The 14,190-nt window shown below is 53.7% G+C and overlaps 4 protein-coding genes across 4 annotated transcripts; 2 read left to right on the plus strand and 2 right to left on the minus strand.

Annotated features, from left to right (window-relative positions):
• Window positions 1-15: 15 nt before the first annotated feature.
• Window positions 16-4,124, plus strand: B0H18DRAFT_110501 (Six-hairpin glycosidase-like protein). Its single transcript, XM_048032630.1, has 21 exons — window positions 16-177; window positions 247-329; window positions 406-513; window positions 572-654; window positions 827-932; window positions 984-1,019; window positions 1,073-1,211; window positions 1,285-1,961; window positions 2,021-2,026; window positions 2,083-2,168; window positions 2,220-2,297; window positions 2,357-2,362; window positions 2,414-2,474; window positions 2,532-2,548; window positions 2,595-2,672; window positions 2,729-2,837; window positions 2,892-2,987; window positions 3,041-3,106; window positions 3,164-3,441; window positions 3,500-3,613; window positions 3,665-4,124. The coding sequence occupies exons 2-21, from the start codon at window positions 269-271 to the stop codon at window positions 3,947-3,949; spliced, it is 2,490 nt and encodes an 829-aa protein (XP_047886921.1). The 5' UTR covers window positions 16-177; window positions 247-268; the 3' UTR covers window positions 3,950-4,124.
• A 796-nt stretch (window positions 4,125-4,920) lies between these two features.
• B0H18DRAFT_110690 (uncharacterized protein) lies at window positions 4,921-6,456 on the minus strand. The gene is made up of 7 exons (XM_048032698.1): window positions 6,093-6,456; window positions 5,891-6,043; window positions 5,742-5,820; window positions 5,552-5,689; window positions 5,432-5,505; window positions 5,015-5,374; window positions 4,921-4,955 (listed from the first exon to the last, which is right to left on the minus strand). Exons 1-6 carry the CDS (start codon window positions 6,306-6,308, stop codon window positions 5,051-5,053), a joined length of 984 nt encoding a protein of 327 aa, XP_047886922.1. The 5' UTR covers window positions 6,309-6,456; the 3' UTR covers window positions 4,921-4,955; window positions 5,015-5,050.
• Window positions 6,457-7,461: 1,005 nt separating this feature from the next.
• On the minus strand, window positions 7,462-10,354 carry B0H18DRAFT_940233 (uncharacterized protein). The gene is made up of 6 exons (XM_048041871.1): window positions 10,085-10,354; window positions 9,885-10,034; window positions 8,534-9,791; window positions 8,199-8,486; window positions 7,741-8,149; window positions 7,462-7,691 (listed from the first exon to the last, which is right to left on the minus strand). Exons 1-6 carry the CDS (start codon window positions 10,154-10,156, stop codon window positions 7,631-7,633), a joined length of 2,238 nt encoding a protein of 745 aa, XP_047886923.1. The 5' UTR covers window positions 10,157-10,354; the 3' UTR covers window positions 7,462-7,630.
• Window positions 10,355-10,693: 339 nt separating this feature from the next.
• On the plus strand, window positions 10,694-12,771 carry B0H18DRAFT_1215694 (uncharacterized protein; the record flags this gene model as incomplete). The annotated part of the gene is made up of 5 exons (XM_048036649.1): window positions 10,694-11,064; window positions 11,120-11,309; window positions 11,363-11,977; window positions 12,031-12,253; window positions 12,306-12,771. Exons 2-5 carry the CDS (start codon window positions 11,159-11,161, stop codon window positions 12,769-12,771), a joined length of 1,455 nt encoding a protein of 484 aa, XP_047886924.1. The 5' UTR covers window positions 10,694-11,064; window positions 11,120-11,158.
• Window positions 12,772-14,190: the final 1,419 nt, after the last annotated feature.

The following is a 14,190-nucleotide window of genomic DNA, read 5'->3' on the forward strand; positions in this document are numbered from 1 at the left end:
TTGTGAAATTTTGTCGATATACATAGCCCGAAGCCAACTGTAAACTTTGTTCTCGTCCAGTCCGTCGCGGCATCATCTACGGCATTGCTCGAAAGTAGCGTCTCATTGCCATATCTGATCGCCGCAAACCTACGGGGCCTGTGCTTCAATCCGCAACGGCGCGGGTGACATAGTCATGTGAGACTTTGTGTTGACACACAGTATGCCGTTGGGAACTCACTGCCCGGTCGCCGTGGGCCGTGGAAGCCGCAGGATACAGCTAAGTAGCATGCAGTACGCACCCTTGCAAGCGGTGCTTGCCCCCACTCTGCTACAGTCTGGGCTGCAAGGTGCTTCTTACCATGTTTCGTGTAAGGCGCGGCACGTTTCTAACTGCGGCGCTTTTCACGCTTCTGGCCGAAGCAGCCCCTCCAGCCTTTCCCTCATCTGGTAACGGTTTGTGGTACACCGCTCCTGGTGACGTGGACGCCTGGTCATCGGAATGGCTCCCCATCGGCAATGGGTACATCGCGGGCGAGTGGCTCAAGGGCTTTGGAGTCGTGTTAGGTCTAGAACTGAGTCATCCGTCTAGCTACGCTCCCTGGAGGCACCATTCAGGAAACTATGCTCGTGAACATCGAATCCCTGTGGTCTGGTGGTCCTATGCAAGATCCGGTATGTCCGTGCTACTACTCGTGATAATATATGAATCCCGGAAAGCTCGATCGCGTTCGGACTTTTGTTTTTGTGATAGTCGTGTCGCGGACTTGACATCCCACTCCGGTCGAGCTATCTGGGCGTTGTGGATCAATTGATCGGGAGTCCGTGCAACTAACCGGTTATATAGACATACAATGGAGGGAACAAATTACCCTCTCAGCAGGCCGCGATGGCTGAAGACATGCAGACGTACCGCCAAGCTATATTTGGTAGCTCTACCGGAACCATCCAGAGTAGGTGTTGTAGACGTCCATGTATTGCCTCCTGACCTGGGCAATGATTAGACATTGATAATTTGATGACGGATGCTGGCGCTTACGGTATGTCGAGTACTACCTTCAAGATGATTATGCAGTCGAACGTGTTCATGCAGGTTCCTATGCCGCCGCTGGCGCACTTTTGACGACCATGAACTCAACTGACGCTGGGTCGGACTACTTTCGTTGGTTGGATCTGGACGCAGCTGTAGCACGTACTCAGTGGACCGACGAGAGTGGCAAATCCTATTTCCGGTAAGTTGGCATATTCAAGTTTGACTTGCGTCACTCCGACCATCTCATTGACACCAAACCTTGTTCTTCGCAGCGAGCAATTCTGCTCCCACCCCGCAGAGGCTTGTGTGCAATACGTGAACAGTACTGGGACTCTCCCGTCACTCACTTATGCTCTGTCGGTCACCCTCGAGACCAGTCTCCCGGTTCCCAATGTGACTTGCCTCGATAATGCAACCCTCATGGTCCAGGGCCTCGTGAACAACCCCGGCATGTCTTACGAAGTCCTTGCACGGGTCCGTGCGTCTCCCAACGCGATCATCGCATGTACGCCCTCCGGATCCAATGCGACTCTCAGCGTGGATGGCGCAGACGAGGCCTGGATTACGTGGGTCGGCGGGACAGAATACGACATGCACGCAGGCAGCGCCACAAGCAGTTTCTCCTTTGCGGGCGCGGATCCTCACAACGCGCTCAATGGCTCGCTGGACGCGGCAACGGCTCAGACCTACAATGACTTGCTTGAGGCTCATATCTCTGATTATACTTCTGTCACCTCTCCGTTCTCCCTAGACCTGGGCCAGACGCCTGATCTGTCGACGCCCACGGATCAACTTAAAGCGGCGTACCAGACGAATATAGGAAATCCTTATTTCGAGTGGCTCTTGTTCAATTATGGAAGGTATCTGCTGGTGTCCAGCGCACGAGGGGTGTTGCCCCCGAACTTGCAAGGCAAGTGGGTAGAATCATGGACGAATGCTTGGGGCTCCGGTATGTAGCTCTAATCCTGGCTTCTGAGTATTTAACACTAATCTCTATCGTACCAACAGATTATCGTAAGTGTATGGCTCAGCTGCTCTGGATTTGGGAGCTTCACGCGGTGTTCCTGCAGACTCCAACATCAACATACAAATGAACCATTGGTTCGCAGAGACGACCAATATGGACGTGGTTCTGCCATTGTTCAACTATATAGAGGTTAGAACCGCATACGCGCAGGGCTGAATACTAGAACTGAGCCCTGCGCAGAATACCTGGGCCCCGCGTGGGGTATCTACGGCGCAAATCCTATACAACATCTCGCGAGGCTGGGTTACCCACGACGAGGTACGTGCCTTGCGCAATTCTGAGCGGACTCGTGTGTTCAAGCGCATCAATTCGAACAGATGAATGTACGTTAGTCTGATACTTCTCTACATCGCCGATCAGTTCACGACACCTAGATCTTCGGGCACACTGGGATGAAGCTCGAAGGTAATTCGGCGCAATGGGCCGACTATCCAGGTATGTTCTCCATACAATTGAGAAGTATCCCAAACCAGTAGTCTAACACGCACACAGAGTCTGCGGTCTGGATGGTGCGTCATATACTGTTGTGACTCTCCTAGAACTGACGTGTCGTAGATGTTCCACGTCTGGGATCATTATGATTACACGGGAAACAAAACTTGGTTCCAACAACAGGGATGGCCCTTGCTCAAGGTTCGTCGGTCGCGCTCTGAATATTTCTACGTCAATTAACTCGTGATCGGCAAAAGGGCGTCGCACAATTCCATCTAGATAAACTTATTCCTGACTTGTATTTCAACGACTCTACGCTGGTCACGGCTCCGTGTAACTCTCCGGAGCAAGTACCGATCACATTTGGTTAGTCCATGTTCGCAGTGCGATTGCAGAAGAAAATCTGATGGCTTCGTACAGGCTGCGCTCACGCCCAGCAGGTAATCTGGCAACTCTTCAACGCTATTGAGAAGGGTTACCAGGTCTCAGGGGATACTGATACATCTTTCTTGGAAGGTATGCCATGCTACGTGTGAATCTATTTGCAACTGATGTGAATGCCCTCGAAGAGATCCGGTCGAAACGGGCTCAAATGGACAACGGCATTCATATCGGCTCATGGGGTCAGCTACAAGGTAGGCTTCGCTTCTTCTCGTAACGTAATGGCAATAGCCACTAATCACTACCCTCAGAATGGAAGGTCGATATGGACTCACCTACCGATACGCATCGTCATCTATCGCATCTCATCGGACTGTACCCTGGCTACGCTATAGCTTCATACGACCCATCGATTCAGAACAGTAGCACCACCTACACCAAGAGTGATGTGCTCGCAGCGGCGGAGACAAGTCTATATCATCGTGGAAATGGCACTGGCCCAGACGCGGACGCCGGATGGGAGAAAGCATGGCGAGCTGCGTGCTGGGCCCAGCTCGGGAATGCGAGCGAATTCTACTTCGAACTCTCGGTAGGTTCTGGAGTCGCATCGATTGCGGCACGAGGTTGACCAGGCTTCGTGCATGCAGTACACCATTGAACGAAATATCGCGCCCAACCTGTTCAGCATTTACACTCCGACCGGTGGACCAGACGGAATCTTCCAGATTGATGCAAATTTCGGATATCCCGCCGCGCTCCTCGTGCGTTTGTGGCCCTTTTTTTACTCAGGCGTGGAGATTGACGTAACACAGAATGGACTGCTGCAAGCCCCGGACGTGGCGTCTTACTCGACGCCCCTCGTCATAACCATACTCCCAGCACTGCCTAATGTCTGGCCCACTGGTTCCATCAAAGGGGCCAGGGTCCGAGGAGGGATGACGCTGGATTTGGAGTGGGCTGAAGGAAAGCCCACTTCGGTGAACGTCACGGTCGACGAGGGCATCACCGCGAGGCCGGTCGAGGTCGTCTATGGGGGAAACGTAGTGACATCCTTCACAACCTTCGGTGGTCTGACGAGGTCCATTGGCTTCTCATAACGTGGTCGGACGTTTCTTGGTAAGTATGACAGACTTTAACTCCCAACCTCTTGTGGCAACGATTGTTGAGTGGGACTTATATAGTGTGCTACGGACCCTCGGTATCGTGTAGACGATGTTGTCCTGAATTCGGAACAAATACTTAAAGACATTCACCAGCTGAGATTGTTCGTTCATGGAGTACCTTACGCACTCCGTCTATGTCTTCTATGGCACGTAGTTGCGCTTCATACCACGCGTTGCCTTCGAATGTCTCTTAGTCTAGATGATCGGGCTCACTGACAAGCATCCCGCGGCCGACACTAGCGAAAAAGGTTCACTGAGCCTTCAACGACTGACTAGTGTGGTGCATGCCTTCTGCATCAAACGGCTTTCCCCTCCTACACAAGCCATGCCTTTCAGAAGATCATCTCCTATTCAATACCATCCGGACTGCTAGTCCGAACCATCGCATTCGGGATACCCTTGGTAGCGCTACCGCCCGACTCGGCATGACCAGCTGTGGTGTGTGTCTTTCATTCCACTTCCTTCGTCTTCTCATCGCCGGCATTTTTGACCAGAGAGGACAGAAGAAGTATCTGAGCTGACAAGCAAGAGAAGCAGATACGCTGCTACCGTCAGATTGCATGAGGAACCACGCTACGATGGTTGCCAGGCGAGTTATGGTTCATGTCGTGGCATATACCTTTAACCTGGTCAAAGTAGTGCACGTAAATGTCACCAGCATATCGATGCCAACAGCTAAATGGTAGAATTGGCTTGGAATTGGCCGATGTTGCTGACGAGCTCGGTAGATGACGGATCGACGAGAAGACGGAACGTGTCTACTCGAATGCCGGGTCCGTGTTCTTCGTACCGAAATGTGGCGATAGCCATCCGCGTCTTGACCGGTACCCGGTAGTGGCTAACAAACCACTTATGACAGAACAATCCGATAGGCCTGGCACTCGGTGGTCATACGATATCTATGTAGGACGATCGGCTGGCTCGATTCCGAATCCTCAAGCTGGGCAGCGATTATGAACGTTCATGGGACGTCAAGTCTAGACTTCATGCACTACTCACCAAAGGAGATTTGGTCCGCGGGTGGGAGAGCGGTGATCATCCCTTGTCCCTAGCATCGTCGCGTGAGTCCCGTGATTGCGTGGCTTGAGCTTCAGTGTTGTCGCAGGTCTCCGACACCCACTCCGGTATCCACGTCGTGAACTGCGGCGCTCTGTCCCAAATACCCTGCCGCCGTTCGTTCTTCAGTAATTGATCAAGTCCGATACGAACGTTGATGAGCGTGCAAGCGATTCCAGCTGCAGCGGGCAAACACGCGGTGCCAATGTACCTCGCGGTGCTCTGGGCTCCATAAGATATGGTGTAGAAGAGTGACCATGCCGTATAGAAAGCCGCGCTCTCAATGAGTATTGGGAGCCAATTCTACATGGTCGTGAGGGCGTCATGTATTGCAGTCATTGTCAGAACAGACAGACTCACCAGAATAACTGCACAGGACGCACCTGCGCGCTTAGTGCGGTGATGTGTGCGAAGGAGCTTCCCTGCAATCATACCTGCAGTACTTCAGTGATGCGCGAGTTGGAGTAAGGCGAAGCTCACATGAACAGTACAGGTTCGTGCAGAGCGTGCAGATCAAACCACTCATAGTCCACTTGCCGACTTCGCTCGTCAACCCATCCGTTTCAGGCTCTGTGTGTCCCACTACCGTGGAAGCATATGTGCCACCTACGCCACAAGCTGAGACACGCTTAGAGACACCCACGATTGACAACGCATGTGAGTTACTAACCCACGAGTCCAGCCAAAATAGCAAGGGGAGGTACAACCACAGCCCTATTGCAGGACCAGACGACCCAGAGACGGAAGACCTGAAAGCGGTATAGCACGCAATCAACACACGATCATGTCTATACTTACCACAAGATGCAGTTTACTCACCAAAATCGCGTCTGCTATGACTATGCATAGAAACACTATGACGACTTGCGCCACATAAAGTGGCTGGCCACATTCGGCCAAGTACGCCACAGCTGCTTGTGGTCCATGGCCTCCCAGACCTATGAATAAGCGACAAATGCTCAGAATCCAATGCTGACTGGTATAAGCGTCTAACGAGGCGTTGCAAGATAAGATGGCGTACCGTCGTGACTGCTACCAGCAGAGTGCCAGAAACGACGAGTATCGGTAATGTCAAAGGCGGTCTTCCGTCACGTCTTGCCTCCGTTCGGATGTGCAACAGATAGATGGACGCAACGGTGAGGAAGTCAAACATGCCGCAAAGGAGACTCTCAATGCAGATACTGGCGAGATTGACAGAGAGAACCGCGTTCACGTTCACGGACGCGGCGTTAGCCATAGGCGCAAAGCGGCTACGCGTCCAGTCGCTGGCTGGTTGGATGTACACTCATGAGAGTGAGAGACGAGCTGACCGGGGGAAGAAGCGAAGAAGCGAAGCCTGAGGTCGAATAATGCGCTCAAATCGCCGACATGAGACCAGAACTGAGTGCATCCTAACTTACGTTATGTCGGCCACGGCGTCAGCTATAGGCTCCATCCTCTTTGGGTGGCAACGGTATCAGCCAAACGCCGGATCGGATGCCTGAAACGCCGCTGAAAGTGAAACATCGTTCTTTCGCAGACACAGAACCGCTAGGGCGGGGCAGCTCAAATGGTGTGTACTACAACGAATTCTTCAAAAAGATTCCACTCTGAAGCCGATCTTTTTGAGGTGAATACGCACGAGTGTGGCCACGAAAACAGTGGGCGGCGTGGGTGTAATGCAGGACTGACGGGGAGCGCTCCCAAATCCAGCTCGGGAAGAATCCAGCAGACGAGACTTGCTATGCACACTCTAGAGATAGAAACATGGCAATTCGCCCAAAGACGGGATGAGGAGGAGGAGGAGGAGGAGGATCCATTTAGCCACAGTATCGCGGAGTTGAGAACTTATCTGCGGTGGCCGCGCCACCGCGCAGGCGCTTGTTATTCAACCCGTTGTTCGTAACGATCTGATTTTTGGCCGCCATAAAGCAGAATTGAGAACGTCAGCTGCAGACAGAGGAACGACGGTCGACAAGCATTGCAATGAATAGAGACGTGTAGAGCAAATGAATCTTACAGTGACGAGAGGAGAGTTGAAGCAGAAGCTTCCTGAGCCATGGCACACAAGATTTCCTGCGTCACGGCAGGCTGGCCCGGCTACGTCCTATTAGGAGATCCCAAGTCATACTTTCATGCACTTACCGCACACATTCAGTGCATGCGAACGTCATTAGTTCATGTGGTGAACGGCATACCGTATAGTGAGTCTCAACTGGGAGCACCCAGGCTCAGCGGACCCACAGGCTACGACCGTGACAGACAACTGAAGCAGTCGTCTGGGGAAGACCGGGCCTCTTGTGCGGGAAAGAACTTGCTCAGACGTTCTGTTGATTGAGCACATTAGCCGTAGATTGGGCTGACCAAAGATACGGATACATACCCCACAACTGTGGCACTCGCTTAATTCTGCGAGAGTAAGTTGATTCGTGACTGCGAAACTTGCAACAAACCGTATCATGAAATCATACACAGAGCCGTGATCCAACGACACCTCTGCGTATCAAGCCCAAATACAGAGCGAGAGATAGTAGATCATGACGATTCCGCGGTTGAAGTTGAAGTACATTCCGATTGGCGTCATACGGCGGTGATACAGATAGAGATGTGAGCGTCATCCTGGGTTATACCCTCAGTATTTCTGTGTATGGATGAGTGAGGTGTCAAGCGAAGAATGGATCATTACGCACGGAATCGTGTCCAGAACACCATGCAAGTGTGCTAATCTTTCCTGGAGTATCTTCGCCTCCGCCAGACCTCGCGGCCAGCCCTCGGTGCAGGCCGCGACACAGGCATCCAGCTTCGCGAGATCAGAGACCGTGAGGAACCGGGCTTGCCTCCGAGCCATGGCCCCATATACTGAGAGGATCCCTCGCAAGTAATCGAACATGCCGTATCGGTCCAAGTAGCTGATCGAATCGAGGAATTCGTGAAGAGCAGAACGCAAAGGGTCGGATACGTCTGCAAGCCCATCGTCTGACCCAATGTTGTCGAGAGATGTCTCGATAGCAGTACAGAGGCATAAAGTGTTCTGTGAGCGTATGTCGTTGTGAGGCTCTTGAGAAAGCATTCGCAGGCAAGCTACAAGATCAATGACAGCTACTTTGATGATCAGCACATTGTCACGCGTCTCACGGTAGTGACTCACATTTTGCTTCCAAGGGTAGATCTGCCGCAACTCTTGCAGCCAGCCATATTAAGGTAGTGCGAGTGCCTGGCGGGATTGGTTTGTCACCTCCCAGCAAGTGGCAGAGACGCGACACGACAAGGGCAGACTCTTCTGTCACCGGGGATTGTCGATTATCGAGTACGACGCCTATCAGTCTCAGCAGCCCCCGTTCTGCCTGACGATGTTGGAAACTCCCAGACGCGGAATCATGCAACAGCTGTTCGAGTCGATCCATGGCCTTTGAACCCAAGGCGGCTTGCTGACGAACTGTACATGCGATTAGCACGAGACAGACAGCAAGGGATGGGACGAACCAGGCATTGCCTTGATCTTAGACCGGTACCGGACTGCATGCTGGGAGATCGCCTCCACCGGGTCATCTTCGCCAGCATGGGAAGGTCGGTAGGTCGTAGCCTCGTCGCAATACCAGTCGATAAGACGAACGAGGGCACGGGATTGGGATCGAGGGAGTGCAGCAAGGAGCGCTTGTAGTATCGCGAGCATCTGTGATACCTCTCGCGCTTGTTTTGCCCGGTTGGGTCTCAGCTCCCCAGCTACTTTGATGAGCATATCCAAGGTCAAATCGGCCATGGCAGCTACCGATCCGCTGTCCATTTCGTCCTTGAACCAAGACATGATCGGGAGGGCCAACGAATCGCCCGTGCTGTGGGCGGATGGCAGCGCGACGTGCGCCCTGGACTGTACTAGTTGATAGAATGCTCGAAGAGACTCGTCGAAATCTCTGCGTGACGAGTCCACTAATTGGAATGCAGGAACGATGACATCCTGGAGAAATTCGTCGTCGCGGACCAGCTGATCTGCCGCCACGAGTACGGCTACCGTATCCAGGACGGACTCGGACGTCTGCTCCCGTGCCTCCGAGCGAAGCAGGCCGTTTTCGCGGTCCAGCCAGTCTCGTGTCGTCACGACGGTTCTCCAGAGGCGCAGCAGAAAGTGTCGGCGTGTTTCAAATAGCCGTCTTTTGAGCGTCCCGTCGAAACGAGTGAGTCGATGGATGAGCAGGTAGATCCACCACGCTTGTGGTGACTTGTACGGACAGTCGGGTGCGAAAGTCGGGATGATGGCGACGAGGCCGGAGAGCAGGATAAGCACAGCCACTGGGACCATGACGACAATAGCGACGATCATGTTCAACGTCCACAGGAGCACGACAACGCCAGCCAAGAATGATAGCAGGGAAAGCTGGAGGAGGATCGGGAGCATAGCCACGATGGCGGGTACCCGCCATTTACGCAAACCGCGATGTCGCAGGTGCCATATTCGAGCGCGCTGGCGCGCGGTAGTGCTTTCCGGAGGGATGTACGCTACGAGCCATTGCTTCACGCTGATGCCGACGGATGCCGCAGCCAGGCTCAGGACAAGAGCGAGGAACCAGAGTGTGTTGATGACGATTGCTGATATGGCAACGGGGGAATTCGAAGTGGTCGCCAGGGTGGATAGAAGGACGGGGGCGGCAATGTCTGCGGGGAGTTGTAACATTACTTGAGTGCTCTGCAGCGCTGCGTAGTATTGCACGTTGAAAGCAGTTAAGACCGCCGAGAAAAGACCTGCCTGTAGATTATATGAGCATGCGTGAATACTAATGTTTCGAGGCGAGAGATAGGCATCTGCGGTGAGTGTGCATCACGGTAGAAAGCGACTAACAAAGACGAGGAGCGTATCAATCTGCCCATTCCATCCCGCTATCGTTGTTTGCTCATGCTTCCAGACCTTCTCTGCGCACGTCCTCCAAGCGCCATCACCTGTGAAGGTCTGCTCTTCCACGGACTCATACGAGGGCACAGTATCTTCTCTCTACAGCGTTCATGAGCAAATGAGACAGGCAAACCACAAGAGTCACTAGCCTCGGGTTCTCTCGTCAAGACGGGGTCTTGTCGAGATTCCTTTTCCGTGATATCATGACCGCCAGTCATCATGTCTTCACGAGTAGACCCGGGAGCTGCGCGCTGTCACTACACGTACTCCGCGTAAGCCTCCTGTTGGGCGACCGATCCACTGTTCGGGGGATTGGAAGAGTGCGAGTTTGAACTGCAATGATTGAGCAGGTCAAGCCCTATCAACGCTACTGCATGAGAACCATGCTGTAGACCCTTCATAACGCTGGTCGCGCTGATATGGCAACACTGCATTCAGATCCGCTCTCGAGCACGTCGTTTTGCGCATTGATCATCAATAATCTCAGGCTGTCAACGGCGACTCAACGTGGTCCAGTCCGCAGCGTAAACGGCGCAAAGCTGTCCTTGACACGAAGTCGGTTTAAAGTCGGGTTGGCCATACTCGAGCTTTGCCTCAGCCTCTAGATGGATTCTCATGAAGCTTAAGCTAGTTTGTGACTGGCAGGACGACTTGTTGATCTCAGACTCAGAGCAAAGGGCCGCGCGCCAGGCGGTCGTTTGGGAGCAAACCAGTGACCGAATAAGGCATGTACGCTCATGTACGCTTCCCACGGATGACGGTCCTCGCAGCTTGTTACCCGGACACCGATCTCACATTAAGTTGTTGACCTGCATGCTGCCGACCTCATTCTCATTCTGTGCAGGCGACATGAACTAGTACTTGATCCTGGGTTTGCAGAGAATCATCAACAATACTTCACAAATATGGGTCTGACTCAATGTCACACCGGCTCGCAGTCGACGTCCCTCCTCCTCCCCCTCCGAGTCGTCTTATAACTTATTGGGATCGCGATACAAGGTCATTTTTAGACATGCAGGTCTGTTTTCTATCCAATTGGAGACTCCAGGGAGCATTTCAGGTGGAAACTCGGGGCAAGGGCCTGCCTGACGTCAGCGGCATGAACTTGAACTCAGTTCTATGATTCTGGGTAAGTTGGCTCGTTCTGCAGCTGACTAGTAATCATTTTCCTTGAACTGAAGCAGCCATCAGCAGTTTCTCGCAATTCACAGTGACAGCTGGCAATGTCTACCTCTCGATACATCCCTCACTCTAACAAGCCGCCTGCCGACCTGCGGGTTTTGCAAGAGGACATTCAAGACGCACTCATGTCTAACGTGAGGCGTATTCACAGGCACTCGGCTACCCGAGCTGGCGTATACATTGGTTCTGCAGGTATGTATCCCAAGGATCGGATCCAGAAGGCTGCCTAACAGATGGACTCGCAGGAGTTTATCTCATGGACAAGAGCGTGGCAGGATTCGTGCCATCGGACCCGGCGAAATCGACCATCGCTCCCCTTACGTCCCAGCAGTTGACGGTCCCACATTCAGGCTCCCGCGCTTCGTTTCTCGAAACCAGCGTCGGATCAGCAACCCTCATCCTGAAGGAGAAGCTCTGGGTTAGCTCTGGTCTGCGCAAGGCCAACGTCGGCGGGAGCGATCTGCAGAAGATTGACGAGTTGTGGACGCCCTGCGTTCAACTACTCGAAACTGCCCTCCAAGTGTCGGCCAGTGAAGAGATGGACGACGACGGTTGCGATGTCCTATATGGCCGCGCAGGGCTGTTGTACTCCCTGCATTGTCTTCGGACGGAACTCGCGTCTCTTCGCGACGGCGGTGTGTCGATCAGCCAGACCGAGGATCCCGCCATTCGTGTTGTTGCATCGCTCTGCGCCAATGCCAACGTACAAGCGCTGGTTGAGGACATCATGGAGCGAGGCAAGATCGGTGCTCGCGAATACAAAGAGGAGCTCGCAAGTCTTAGAGACGAGCGCGACAAGGTCCCTCCCCTCATGTGGAGATGGCACAGCACCCGCTATCTTGGAGGCGCGCACGGTGTCGGTTAGTTATGGTGATCAAGTCAGGAGTATTGACACTGACTCGACTCACCACAGCTGGGATTCTGCATATGCTCGTCCTAACGCCGTCAAGTATCATTCAACCGCACTGGTCGGACATCGTCGAGATGATCGAATGGCTGCTGGCGATCCAGGAGCCGCTTGGGAATTGGCCTTCAAAAGCTGGAAGGCACTTGTATCACGTCGCTGGTGGCACAGCGACGAGCGCAGAGGCGAAGCGCGTGAGCATCGGCGAGGATGACCGGCACGAGCTTTTGCAGTGAGTCTTCAACTCCCGGGCCTCTGGAAGACTTACCAAAGGCCGCTTTCAGGTGGTGCCACGGCGCTCCCGGCGTGCTCATGCTGCTGTCCATGTTCCTCAATCGAACCGCGCAGTCATCTTCACTCACCATCTCATCGTCCCTCCGGGATCGGACCATCGCGGCCGTGCAGCGCGGCGGCGAGCTCGTCTACACTCACGGCCTACTCCGCAAGGGCGTCGGACTCTGCCATGGCGTTGGTGGCAGCGTGTATGCGCTCCTCGCCGTCTCCGACGCGCTCGACTCGGGGGAGGACACTTATTGGCTCGTGCGCGCGGTGCACCTCGCGCACCTGGCCACGGAGTACGGCGCGCTGGAACGGAAGGGCGAGATGTATGTGCCCGACGAGCCGTACAGCCTGTATGAAGGCGTCGCGGGGATGTGCTGTGCGTGGGCGGAGGTGCTCGTGAGGCTCGGCGTACCGAGCCGTGGTGTTGAGAAGAGGAAGTTGGGGATGCCCGGTTATGATGACCTGTGAATATGAGCAAGTGCACGACGGAGTTGTACAGTACGTGGTTAAATGAGACTGACTTTCGTAGCTTTTGATCTTTGGCACAATACACTGGCTCATGACTGGAGTCCATCTCGGCATTGTCTGTGCGCCCGAAAGTCTGGCGTCTTTGGGGTGGCACATAAAGGAAGATGACGAGGAGGTGAGTAGCCTCGCCGCCTGTGGTTCATTTGCGAGATGTTCATGTCAAGCCGAGTGGTAGATGTTGCGTGCGGCCGCGTTTGCGGCCAAAGGTATTCAACCCCTCAGCCGGGTCTGCGCAAATTGCAAGGGAACATTCAGTATCCAGGTTCGTTTGGGCAAGCATTGTTCACGGGCCGTTCGTGGCGGGCCTTCGTTTGTAGCCACTCGGCCGGAACTGATGGGTTGCTTTGTTTGGTCTCGATTCAACACCTTTATAAGTGGCTGCGCCGCCTTTAGGCTCCCAAAACGCTCCTGCTCTCTTCCCATCATCTACGCATCTCTTTACTCCTTTCGAAGACCCTTCGCCTAGAGCAAGACGACATCACCAACATGCTCACCATACTCGCCGAGTTGCCACTCAACTTGCCGACTATCAACCACTCCTCTTTATCTCCAGCGTCCAGCCGCCGGCCACATGCAACTTTGTCCGGGGCCTTCTCAACGGCGACCTTCTACACGTACGTTGAACGCCCTTCGTCGAACCACGCAATGTTCTGACGCGCCGTTGTTTTAGTCTCGATCCTACGGTACACTCCCGGCGGTATGGCTACGCGAACCGTGTGGCTCAAGGTAGATGGTACGTCTGTAGCCGGTAGGTTCCAGAGACGCGTATGTTGACCACTCTGATGCGTAGGCAAGACGTGTTTCCAAACTTAGGCTTCCAATATGACCTCAAAAGACAACGACAAAACTCGCCAACCCCTGCGGTGTCCCAAGGCGCCAGCAGCTCGAGTTCAGCGACAAAGGAAACTGACAAGGTGGCCTCGCCGACAGGGTGAGTGGAAGGTCACAGTATACCTACGGTCATGGCTGATAATCACTCACGTATTGTTCTAAGGGGTCGAAACGATGTACGATCACTGGTCTTGTCTCCTCAACGGGTGTCTGGATTCGGGGTGGGCCTGCCAGTGAGGTCGCGGTAGACGCAGGCATACCTCGTTCAGATGAAGATCGGCCGTTAGCTCGGGGTTCGCCGCTGTCTCCTCAACTCGAGACAAGACCAGCACAATCAAAGTGAGTGGTACAACGGAAGTGTTGACTACCGATAGTGTGGCTATCCGCCACGTCGGTTCTCGGTACCTTCATGTATCATCGGATTCTAATTGCTAGTTGCTAACATACAGCTTGAGCAGACGATCCCACCCATCGCCACTGCGATTGGAACAAAGAGGCGACACTAAAGATCGCAAGACTCGCACGACT

The sequence above is a fragment of the Fomitopsis serialis genome, assembly GCF_022376445.1.
Source record: "Fomitopsis serialis strain Sig1Antser10 chromosome Unknown B0H18scaffold_144, whole genome shotgun sequence".
Classification (NCBI taxonomy): Eukaryota; Fungi; Basidiomycota; class Agaricomycetes; order Polyporales; family Fomitopsidaceae; genus Fomitopsis; species Fomitopsis serialis.

Excerpts from the sequence above, each read along its gene's own strand:
- B0H18DRAFT_110690 (XM_048032698.1), bottom strand. The coding sequence starts at position 6,308 with ATGGCTAACGCCGCGTCCGTGAACGTGAACGCGGTTCTCTCTGTCAAT. Across the intron at positions 6,044-6,092 it reads TGCTGGTAGCAGTCACGACG|CATTGGATTCTGAGCATTTG; the intron begins GTACGCCATCTT and ends TATACCAGTCAG. Across the intron at positions 5,375-5,431 it reads CGTCCTGTGCAGTTATTCTG|AATTGGCTCCCAATACTCAT; the intron begins GTGAGTCTGTCT and ends ACGACCATGTAG.
- B0H18DRAFT_110501 (XM_048032630.1), top strand. The coding sequence starts at position 269 with ATGCAGTACGCACCCTTGCAAGCGGTGCTTGCCCCCACTCTGCTACAG. Across the intron at positions 330-405 it reads GCTACAGTCTGGGCTGCAAG|CCCCTCCAGCCTTTCCCTCA; the intron begins GTGCTTCTTACC and ends TGGCCGAAGCAG. Across the intron at positions 3,442-3,499 it reads AATTCTACTTCGAACTCTCG|TACACCATTGAACGAAATAT; the intron begins GTAGGTTCTGGA and ends TCGTGCATGCAG.
- B0H18DRAFT_940233 (XM_048041871.1), bottom strand. The coding sequence starts at position 10,156 with ATGATGACTGGCGGTCATGATATCACGGAAAAGGAATCTCGACAAGAC. Across the intron at positions 8,150-8,198 it reads TCTACCCTTGGAAGCAAAAT|CTGTCATTGATCTTGTAGCT; the intron begins GTGAGTCACTAC and ends TCATCAAAGTAG. Across the intron at positions 7,692-7,740 it reads GGTGTTCTGGACACGATTCC|AAATACTGAGGGTATAACCC; the intron begins GTGCGTAATGAT and ends ATCCATACACAG.